The sequence below is a fragment of the Anoplopoma fimbria genome, chromosome 9, assembly GCF_027596085.1.
Source record: "Anoplopoma fimbria isolate UVic2021 breed Golden Eagle Sablefish chromosome 9, Afim_UVic_2022, whole genome shotgun sequence".
NCBI classification, from domain to species: domain Eukaryota; kingdom Metazoa; phylum Chordata; class Actinopteri; order Perciformes; family Anoplopomatidae; genus Anoplopoma; species Anoplopoma fimbria.
The window spans coordinates 21,540,176-21,551,918 of NC_072457.1; the positions used below are offsets into that span (position 1 = coordinate 21,540,176).

Consider the following 11,743-nt stretch of genomic DNA (forward strand, 5'->3'; position numbering starts at 1 on the left):
TTTCTTTCCCTCTCCGTTCCTCTCTTTTTCTCCCTCTGTCTCCCCCGGCTGGCCATCACTCAGGTGTGTGGTACTCCAGAGTACATCGCTCCAGAGGTTATTCTCCGTCAGGGCTATGGAAAGCCAGTGGACTGGTGGGCCATGGGCATCATCCTCTATGAGTTCCTGGTGGGCTGCGTGCCGTTCTTTGGAGACACTCCGGAGGAGCTGTTTGGACAGGTCATCACAGGTAAGAAAATAGGGTTGGTTTAATTTTGTAGACACTCAAAAACTTCATCAAAAGCTGCACATTGTGTTTCCATTCAATTGGGTTTCTGGGTTATTGTCTATCCTTAAAGTAAGTGGGTCAAAGTAAGTGTGCTACTCTATTCTAAGTCTACCACAAAGTTTAGAAAATCTATGCGTAAAGTGTTACCATTCTTATTCAACACCATGCATCTCAAGCATGTGATGTAGTCTGAACAGAGATTTCAATACTGCTCCAGATAGAACAGTTTTCTTCCATCCTTATAATACATATATATATATATAATACATGCATGTATTTAGGGCAATTTTGCAGTAGTTTGGACTAATCTACGATCTTTTTTCTTCTCAAACGGAGGCAATTTCTGTCTTTCTTGTAACACTGAACTCTTGCTCTCTGTTTGTCGTCTCCATCAGACAACATAGTTTGGCCAGATGGTGATGACGCCTTACCTGCGGATGCCCAGGACCTCATCTCTGCCCTGCTGCAGACCAACCCTCTTGTGAGGTTGGGTACAGGTACTAACCTTTTCTGTTCCACTTCAACCACTGCACACTGTGAAATAAACACAATACAAATAGGACTTTATCCATCCATTCTCACCACTTATGTGGGGCCTGGTCACAGTGAGAGCTGACTTAGCAAAGGTAGTCCAAGCGAACCTCTCTCCAGAAACGTCTTCCAGCTCCTCCTGGTGGATCCCATTTGGCACAATCTTTTGGTCACTACCCAAAGCTCTGACCATAGGTGAAGGTTGGAATTTAGATGGACTATAAAATCCAAGGCCTCAGCCAGGCCTTCGATTAAATATGTATAGCATGTGGATCCTCAATTTTCTTTTCCAAAATTAGTAACATTTGTGGCAACTTTTGTACAATAAATTCTCAAAGAAATTGATCTTTTTAGATCGAACATCTCGTCTTTTTTATGATTTTTTGAGTTCTCTCTACTTCTAGCCTTGACTGTGCCTCTTGCATAGAAGTGCAGGAAAAACTAAGCTGTGGTGAAAACGCCTGGGAACTGCTTTGGGTTCAGAGAACAAACAGTGGATTATTTGCAAATCTAACAGACACAGAGCAAACCATTAACATTCATTCATTCATTCATTAAATTTGTTTCTAATTTGGCACAAACGTCTCCCTGGACTCAAGGTTGAACTGATAAGACTTTGGTGTTCAAAAGTAACTGTGACCTCACAAAACAAGTGTTTGGCCATACCTCAAGATTCATATGCTAATTATGACAATTTTACAAAAAAAAATTCTAATAGTATAAAACGATGAAGCGAGACATTTCGGACAGACTTGGATAAATTAACATAAGACTGCATGAAATCCAGATAATAAAAAAATATGAAATGTTTCAGGATGAGTTGATGAATGAAAACCCATAATTCTCTCTCTTCTAGCACTGTTTTGGTCTCCACCAATTCCTGAGGGAAATTTCTATCTCCATAGCTGTTAAATGCTTCACTATGTTCAATAGCTAGTGGCTAACTTTGTCCTTTGAGTGTTTGGTGATGTGTAGCTAGCCTACAGTAGGTTTTCAGAGCCTTTGACAACTGCCGTAAAAGAGACTGACAGTGAGTGAAGCAAACCAGAATAATTCGCTAAAAGTGGCCAATAGGAAGCTCTTTATGTCTGAGGGGAAATGCAGAGTGGGGTGATAATCCTCTATGGGTTTGTCACTATGAGAGACACCTTTCTCATACACTTACCGGTAAAGAGGTTTAAATAAACTGTGCATCAGTACTGTATTTTGAGTGGGGTCGACAGGCTGTGTTGTTTGCGCCACCAGGCGGAGCGTTTGAGGTGAAGCAGCACTCGTTCTTCACGGAGCTAGACTGGAACAGTTTGCTGAGACAGAAGGCAGAGTTCATCCCTCACCTGGAGTCAGAGGAGGACACCAGCTACTTCGACAGTAGGTTCCTCTGGGTTTATGCGCCTGTAACGTACAGCAGTTGCACCAGTAGTACAATCATTTTCTGACACGGCTCCAGCGAGAAATTGAGTTTTCTATGTTGAACAGTTTTCTATGTTGACAGTTCAAATATTTCATCTCCTCTCGCTCTCTCTCTCTCTCTCTCTCTCTCTCTCCCCTGCCAGCCCGCTCGGATCGGTATCACCACATCAATACGTACGATGAGGATGACACCAATGACGATGAGCCGGTGGAGATCAGACAGTTCTCCTCCTGTTCTCCTCGCTTCAGCAAGGTTTGACTTTGTCTCTCTTCTAGCCTCTCCTCTGTCATCTCTCTCTTACTCTCTCAGTCACCGGGTTTAGTTGACACTAACAACAACACTCTTTTTATTACATCACACTATATTATGAAAAATCATATAATACCTATGTTATAACAAGTCACACTATTTTATGACATGTCACACCATACTATGACATCGCACTATATTATGACATGTCACACTGTACTGTGACATCACCTTATATTACGACATATCACAATATACTATGACATATCACACCATAATAACCCAAAACACGCTTGGCTATGACAATTTACATCACACTATATTATGAATATTTGGATGATATTGTGACATCACACTTATTATGACATCTAACTGTTAAATCCTAAAGCCTTTTAAATAATTGTCTTTTCTCCTACTGCTCCTGTTATATATCAATATACTATATAAACTTTATAATATGTGAGTGTTGATACAGTCAGATTTTTGCTGAAAAAAAGCTGGTACCTCTGTAGCTCGGAGGAGAACTGGATCACAGCTACTTGGATCCTCTTTCCTCTCGTTAGTCTGGAGGCCTTACTCTACAGATGTGTGTTTGATGACCCAGACAATCTTTCATCTTTTTTTTTCTTCACCCACTTTTTCTTTGGCCAAGTCTCTTTTATTTTTGAGCTGTGACTCTCTCTTCAAGTGTGCCAGCGTGTTCTTCCTGTTACTTCTCTCACTCTTCAGAAAATGGAAAGTGCCTCATTGAGGGGCTCAATTTCAATTAAATTTGGGATGTTTTTGAAGTGACGATCAAGGGCTGCTGAGTTGCCTCTCTCAAGCAAAGCTTCTGCTGAATACACACACACGTAATGAGGTCTGAAGTAAGCACACACATGGAACTTCAGAAACACACCCCAACCCACCCCCACTGCTACAATTAGTTATAATTAATAAAATAGGTCAATAAGATAAATACAAATAAAGCAAAATAAATAATAATAATAATAATAATAATAATAATACAATTATGCTAATAATAATTATATAAATTGGTGTGTCAGACCACGTTGGAGCCCTGACAGTACGTCAGAAAGGGCTTCCAAATCTTGGAAAATTTCTTATCAGATTCATGTACAGCATTGCAGGACATTATGTTCTCAAGCCATTGACAATGTGCGTCTAGCTAGAAGAGTAGCAAAAGCCAACTCAGATTCTATATCATTTATTAATTTGGAGCTATAATATAATCCATGATAGAAAAATAATCAGTACAAAGGCCAGAAATTCCCAGGTTTCAGCTTTTTCAGTAAAAGAGAGGCGTTATGTAGGGTTCACACATATGTAGTAGTACTGCCTAAGACCTGCAAACACATTTTCAATGTGTAAAATCTGAGTTCCCCTCTGGTCAGAAATACAGTTTTATTATAATACACAATAAACTTGGTTCCCTGCACAGCTCAGCCCATCCCATCCCTTTTCCCCCGGAGCTCTCAATAACTGCTAACAGACCAAATAAAGATTGATCTGACTGTGTCCCCCTGCAGGTGTACAGCAGCATGGAGCATCTGTCTCAGCTGGAGCAGAAGGCTTCGACCTCCGTGTCCCGTCGGGAGCACAAGGGCCCGCGGGAGGACAAGGTGACCAAGAGAGAGAGCCTGGGCAGCTTCAGCATGAGAGACAAGAGCTGGAGGACCGGATCCCCCGAGATGTGAGTGCTGGGCTTTATTGAATGAGGGGTTTGTAGAGGCATATGTGTAAATGAGTGGGGGGGGTCTGTACGCTTCAGATAGCACTTAGGGTGTTCACAAGGTGGTTCCCTGAAACTGTCACATATCCCAGTGTGCCAGAATAACTTTCTATGTCACTGACACCAATTTTGACACTTCTTTATAAAGAGCTCTGTGTGAGAGTTCACACTCACTTTTGTAGACAACAGGCTACAGATCCCACCTCTGAAAAGTTTGGAAGTGGAACTGGATGCCAGGTTCATATGACTCACACAATATGTCTCTGATGTGTCACTTTTTATTATTTGTTGATGAATATGAAATGGGGCTGCTTTTCTAACTCAAATCCACAGATTTATTTCAAATTAAGATTCACAAAAGGATAATAACTGGTAATTCTCAAACTATTGAAAACAGGTGGTTTAATGCGACTCTATTTGAACCCTCCATTGTTTACTTACATTTATTATCTGAATGACTCTGATAGTGATTATACAGATTGGATTGAAAAAGAGACCTCACATTACCTTGCATGAAGGCTTTTAGTTTTTCAGCCCTTCCAAATGAAAGAATTGACTCTGACCCTGAGATCTACATTCATTAAACATAATTCTGCTCTGGTAGTTTAGCTTGTCGTGCTTAGAGGCAGCTCACAAAGAGTCCAGACTACATCTGACACATTTCCAACTGAGAGAACACAGCAGAGGCTGATTGCCATTACGTCTCATAACTCCATTTCACCTCAATCTTTAGGAGGCATACGTCTGGATTTCATTATCTCTACATTCACATGTTAAATAGAATCATAATGTATATATTCTGCAGTCAGAATGGTTCGAAAATTTGATTAGGTGAAGGTGGCTCATCAGTTTTTACCTTTCATATTGGATTTTCCCTCTCCCATATCAAGTAATTATTATCAGCATCTCACCAACTATGATTACTTTTTGGCTACAGCTCATTACATTTATTCATTTCTTTAATTAAACGATCTTGTTAACCAACAAAAGTTATTTTTACATTCAGTGTTACTCACCAAAACGAATGGTGTGTATCCTTGAGCAAAGCCATTACACATTCATGTTTAACAGCAAGCAGTGTTCTTCTTTTCCGCCTTTGCGATTCATACAGTATTAACAGTATAGACTGTGAGAGAGTTAACGCTAAGATTTAGTATGCACAGTAGAACAGTTACAATAGGCAGTGCATGTATAAGTGTAAGGTGGCGGAGTGGTTGATGGGGGCGGTGTCACCTCGGTGAATAAGTTGTTCCTGAGCCTGCTGGTCCTAGACCTGGTCTGTTTCTGGGGATCAAGATAAAAAACACTCAACAAGTTAATCATAGTGAATTTTTATTATCTGGATAATCGTGAATATCCGAACATGTGACTAGATATGTTGAAAAGTTACAATGAAATTGTAATAACTTTGCCATTCCGTTTTCAGCAGGACTCATCATTAGGTCAAAATGTGTTCAATACTTCTATTTATGACAAAATACCTGCAAAACTAAAAACAGCCTCAGCTGTACCTTATTTGGTGCTAATTAGCTAATTTTAGCATGCTAACATGCTTCATGTTGAGTAGTACACCTTGTAAACACCAGCAGGTGAGCATTTTTAGCATGCCATCATTAGCATTAAGCCCAAAGCACCGCTGTGCATAAGTACGGCCTCACTGTGGTGCTAGCATGTCTGTAGACTCCTCGCCTTGTCTGATGATGAATTATTACAGAGAAGACATTGTTCACTTCATTTTGATTGTTTTCTGTGTCCTTCCTCTTGCAGGAAGCGCCTGTCTTGCTCAGAGTCCCTCTACATGGATGGGGATGGGAGTCCTCCTCTTGGCGCTCGCCGACGCTTCTCAGCCCTGATGGACACGCATCGTTTTGCCTCTCCACTAGACGGTGAGCCAGACTTCCTGTCCCGCCAGGCACCCATGAAGGTCCGTGGAACCTCACTGGACGGCACCAGCGTCCCATCACCGAGCCTCCTGGAGCAGAGGAACGGTCTGAAGGAGATCAACGGAGCAGGTGTGTTAGCAGGGGGAAGGAGCTGACGAAGCAGCCTATAATACCTCTGTAGATCACTGAGTCAGTGGACAGCTGGACAGTCTCATATATTACTATTTTCCACCTCTAAATGCTTCTTTAAACTTATACATTTTACATGACTCTTCATCCTCACAGACAAGTCCCCTAGACATGGAGAGACACCCGGAGCTACCCCGGCAATCCCCTGTTTAACCCCAGGTCCTGCAGCAGCGGCTCGTGATGTGATAACCCCTCTGTACGACCCTCTGGGGCCCCGGGCCACCAATGACCTGGTCCTCCGCAGGGCGCGCCATCAGCATTTGTCTGGCGACAGCGAGAAACGCAACTCCAGAGCCGGAAACAAGGTCACCAAGTCGGCGTCTGCCACGGCCCTGTCTGTCATCATACCATCAGGTGAGCAGCCGTTAAATAATTCAAGTGAATTCCTGTTGGTAATAATAGTTTTATGGCACACTAATACAATATCTCGTTCCTCTCCAGTGGAGCAGCACGGCGGTTTCTCTCCGCTGGCCAGCCCCATGTCCCCCCACTCGTTCTCCTCCAACCCCTCCTCCCGAGACTCTTCTCCCAGCAGAGACTTCTGCCCGGCGGTGAGCGTGCTGCGCTCTCCCATCACCATCCATCGCTCCGGAAAGAAGTACGGCTTCACTCTCAGGGCCATCAGGGTCTACATTGGGGACAGTGACATCTACAGCGTGCATCACATTGTTTGGGTAAGAAACTTGTAGCAGTGCAAACTCCCATAAAAAGGGATGGCTTTTCCTCGCACTTGTCAGTGTGTATTTGATTTAAATTGATTAATTTGGGTTCAAATTTCACCAGTTGAATATATTATTTCTCATCCTGTCGCAGTTCTATAATAACAAACATTACTAATATTACCTGTAGCCAAAATATAGGGAAAATAGTTCATGCTTTCCTGTAATCTTAGACTTAATCTTAGTCTTATCTATGTGTTCCGTCTTGTTTTCGGATTAATTGTTAGGCTTTTTGAACTACTGTCTAAGATTCATCAAATGTTTACATGTAATAGAACTGTTCTGTTTTGTGTTACTCGGCAGCATGTGGAGGACGGAGGCCCCGCCCAGGAAGCTGGCCTGTGCGCCGGTGACCTCATCACCCACGTGAACGGGGAGTCCGTCCACGGTCTGGTCCACACTGAAGTAGTAGAGCTCATCCTCAAGGTAGGCAGCGGGATGAGTGGTCTTATTCATTCTCAGATGTACTGTGTTTTTGGTAATATTAATAGTCCTGTGTAGTTCTTCCATTTCTGTCAATAAAAGGATCCACTTAGTTGTCAATTTCAAGGAAAGGCTATTCATGTACTTGGACAACAAGCTTGCAGATCATATGTGCTGTAGCTCTGAGCTGTGTGACTATTCATTCTATAGATAAAGGTGGTCTGTTTTCTGTAGGTAAACAAGCTCGACAGGATAATTATGAGGATTAATGTAGAAATGATTTAATGTCACTGATCTGTGTAGAGTGGAAACAAGGTGACAGTGACAACAACGCCTTTTGAGAACACCTCGATTAAAGTCGGTCCCGCCCGCAAGGCAAGCTACAAGTGTAAGATGGCCCGACGCAACAAGAGGACCATGGGAAAGGACGGCCAGGACAGGTAGGAGCTCACGCACCTGCACCACAGCAGATACAGTCTTTGATGTGTTGTCTCATGAGGTGAAATAGTAAAGGAGTGTGTATATTTTTGTCTCTATTGTCTGTTGGTTTTGACTATCTCTGCATTTATCTAGTGATATTTCCAATCCAGGGAGCAGTGGTTTTACACATTTAAGCCCATTAATTACAGTTACTGGATACTTTACATTGCTTGAACATTTTCTGAGCATTTCATGTTGTTATGGGTTGATTTCATGCATTCCAAATTAATCATTAGCCATTTGTTTTAGCCATTCCTTTTACTTTACCAGGGAAATATTTTGGCAGTTATCCATTATGTTAACATTTCACAGATTATTATTTTTTTTTTTTACTGATTCTTTTCCTAACACCCTTGCTTTCTGCTAGGTTTGACGCACCAATTGCTCATGGATTTCATGGTTTTCGGTTCACAGTGATGGAATAACTTGTCTCTGCAAGTTCACTCTCACTATAACTAGTCAAAACATAACACTAAAAGAAAAGCATTAAAAAAATGGTTAAAATGGCAAATATGCTGGTATGGCCCTTTAAAATAAAATGTATTAACATAAAATGTTTTATGTGGATCCCATTTTAAATCTTACTTTCTTTCCCCTGTCTTTTCTTTCTCTGTCCGTCCAGCAGTAAGAAGCGTAACTCCTTGTTCCGTAAGATCACAAAGCAGTCCAACCTGCTGCACACCAGCCGCAGCCTGTCCTCTCTGAACCGCTCTCTGTCCTCCAGTGAGAGTCTCCCCGGCTCCCCGACCCATAGCTTGTCTGCCCGATCCCCGACTCAGGCCTACCGCTCTACCACCGAGTCCTCATATCTGGGTAAGACAGTGGAAATAATCAATGTACAGTACATGCAAGTGTTCAAAAACAAATGGTCAGCTTGCATAAGAAAATATTTTTATAAAAATAGAATTGGCTGGTAAACTGAGCTTTTGAAGCCAGACATTGTTCTAGCCCCGAAAGCCAAAATTCTCTTTACTTTTAAATCAAAACTGAGTCTGCTCCTTAGGGATTCTTTTAATCTTAATTGATCTCTTCTGCTCTCTGTGGTCCTTTAGGTGCCTCCTCCCAGAGCAGCTCTCCGGCCTCCAGCACTCCAAACTCCCCCGCTCCCTCTCAGCACATGAGGCCCAGCTCCCTGCACGGCCTCTCCCCGAAACTCCACCGCCAGTATCGCTCTGCCCGCTGTAAGTCTGCGGGCAACATCCCCCTGTCCCCGCTGGCCCACACGCCCTCCCCCACCCAGTCCTCGCCCCCGCCGCTGCCTGGCCACACCGTAGGGAGCTCCAACACCACCCAGTCCTTCCCCGTCAAGCTCCACTCCTCACCGCCGGTGGTCCGCCCCAGGCCCAAGAGTGCTGAACCGCCTCGATCTCCTCTTCTCAAACGGGTGCAGTCGGCGGAGAAGCTGGGCTCGCCTCTGACCCAGTCCAGCTCCACAGGAGGGCTGGGCGGTCCGCTGAGGAAGCACAGCCTGGAGGTGCAGCACTCTGAGTACCGAAAGGATGCCTTCCTCTGCGAGCTCGGGCTCCAGAGCCTGCTGGAGACGGACGGGGAAAACATGCCCCCAAATCCTCCACCCCTGCCCTCATCCTCTACAAACCCAGAGACCGGGGTCCTGAAGCCTGTGAGGAGACTGGGGAGACAGGAGTCACCGCTCAGCAGGGAAACACTGCTGGCTGGGAGGGACAGGGAAGAGAGGGAGAGGGGACGGGAAAGGGAGAAAGAGAGGGAGAATAATACGGGGACAGTCCTGGAGAGATTGAGTCGCATTGAGTCGTCAATAACAAGAAAACCTCATAGTGAGCTGCCCTTTAGCTCGCAGGCTGGCCAGAACTCCAGACTGAATGCGGAAACCACTAAAGCTACAACTATTAGCACCCCTACCAAAACAACAGGAAGCCTAGGTGGTCAGAAAGGACCTGAAAAGATCCCTCATAGTCCGGCCGACCTAACATCCAAACAGCAAGACCCCATGGGAGCCAGAAGTGTGTTATCTAATATTAAAGATATCCAGGAGCAACTGTGGGGCAGAAGTGAACCGAAGCAGGAAGGAGACAGCAGGGGTAGGCCTGGTGTACCTGGTGCTGCCTTCACCAGGAGCTCTGCCTCCACTCCGGATAAATCCATCAACGTCAACGCGTCAGTGAAAGCTGGTCCTCTGAGCATGAGCAAACCCTTTAAACCATCAGGTATGGGGGACAGCCTGAGAAAGTCTGGAGCAGAGAGCGGCGACTCGAGGACTCCAGACTTCGGCTCCAAAAGCCCAAAGCTCCCAGCGCGCGTCCTCGCCCCCGTCGTCCCCCCACATGGGCAGCCGCTCTCGCTGGGCAAGGTGAGGCAAGGACTTGGGCCCGTCAACTGCTACCGTGGGACCCTCGACTGGGAGGACAAATGTCGCCTGGAGGTGGTGGAGGAGCATTCGCCTTCCCCTTCTCCCTCCCCGACGTCCGTCGCCCCCTCCCTCTGCGGACCTTCGCTCTGCAAGCCACGGCCCGTCTCCCCCGGGGAAAAGACGAGCTTCGTCAGCCAGCTGACCACAGTGGCCAAAAACGTCCTCGGGCCCATCAAGCTCGGCTCCCAGGAGGGGTCCAGGAGCAGAGAGCAGCAGACTAAGGCAGCGGAGGAGAGGCAGGGAGGCGCAGCGGGAAAGTCTGACACTCCCGCTGGAGGTCGAGTGGTTGTTGGGGCTGCAGTGGTGACCCAAAGTCCTGCTGGGTCACCACTAGAGAGGGGTAGCAGCCAGTCCAAAATGTGACCCCATGGGTCCCTAAATGGGACTTTAGTAAAAAAAGAAAAAAAAATGCCTTTTTTGGAAGAACAATGCAACAGAAGGCAAGCACTTAAAAACTATGTACATTCCAGTTTCAGAGTATATCAAATGTTATTTATTGATTCCAATCATTGACTGATTCTAACTGAAAACCAGGAGTGAAATAATCTAATATAAAGGTGCGTTATCTGTTGATTTTCTATCATAAAGTATTTAATAAGAAGACTCTTTAGTGTAACGTGGAACACTTTACCAGATGTATATGTGTGTGGTCTATGTGAACGCATGTCATATATGGTATGTACTGTACATGTATTATAGGTACAAGAAGGTCAAAAAGTGCTTTACAGATCAAAACATGCTGAAAACTGTGAATACCAAAATCCAGTCACTCTATTTCGTCTTTCAACCAGCGCTTTGTTCTCTCACTGCTTATCAAGCAAGACGAACTGAGTCCACAGTCACGTTTTAATATTTGCATCGAACGAAGAAACCGAGCCTCAGTTTGGATTCAGCGGGTGAGCGAGCAGCAAGATGATGGAGCTCATTTCTCCTTCATCCGGCAGTTTACAGAGTCGATGTGCATGGGTCAGACAAAGCCGAGGCAGGCACTCTGTCAGTGGATGTCATGTCTCGCTCCGCCTGTCGCAGGGGATTGTGTGTGTGTGTGTGTGTGTGTGTGTGTGTGTGTGTGTGTGTGTGTGTGTGTGTGTGTGTGTGTGTGTGTGTGTGTGTGTGTGTGTGTGTGTGTGTGTGTGTGTGTGTGTGTGTGTGAAGCCACCTTGGGTCTATTTCCTGCTGCTTCTTGGAGGCTGTGTCGTCCTGCAGAGGAAAGCGTGTTTGACAGAGCTCGGGCTCAGCGCTTATCTCCCCTCAGCAGGAGGGCTGCCACTGCCTGTTTTTTTCCTCCCTCTGCCTCCAACTGCAGCCTACACACACACACACACACACACACACACACACACACACACACACACACACACACACACACACACACACACACACACACACACACACACACTCACGTTGCCACAGGAGACAGCACTGTCAGCATCGGATTTTTTTTAAATGCATTTAAACCCGTGGTCCTA

The 11,743-nt window shown here is 45.0% G+C and overlaps 1 protein-coding gene across 1 annotated transcript in view; it reads left to right on the forward strand.

The window, feature by feature from the left end:
• The window catches only part of mast1a (microtubule associated serine/threonine kinase 1a), a 61,721-nt gene extending 51,068 nt beyond the window's left edge, over positions 1-10,653 (forward strand). Inside the window, exons 16-27 of the mRNA XM_054604307.1 lie at positions 64-229; positions 664-765; positions 2,045-2,167; positions 2,353-2,462; positions 3,989-4,152; positions 5,959-6,203; positions 6,360-6,617; positions 6,705-6,937; positions 7,286-7,408; positions 7,709-7,845; positions 8,511-8,698; positions 8,938-10,653. Of these exons, the coding sequence (XP_054460282.1) occupies positions 64-229; positions 664-765; positions 2,045-2,167; positions 2,353-2,462; positions 3,989-4,152; positions 5,959-6,203; positions 6,360-6,617; positions 6,705-6,937; positions 7,286-7,408; positions 7,709-7,845; positions 8,511-8,698; positions 8,938-10,637 (3,549 nt within the window). The 3' untranslated portion in view covers positions 10,638-10,653. The remainder of the gene's footprint in view (positions 1-63; positions 230-663; positions 766-2,044; positions 2,168-2,352; positions 2,463-3,988; positions 4,153-5,958; positions 6,204-6,359; positions 6,618-6,704; positions 6,938-7,285; positions 7,409-7,708; positions 7,846-8,510; positions 8,699-8,937) is intronic.
• Positions 10,654-11,743: the final 1,090 nt, after the last annotated feature.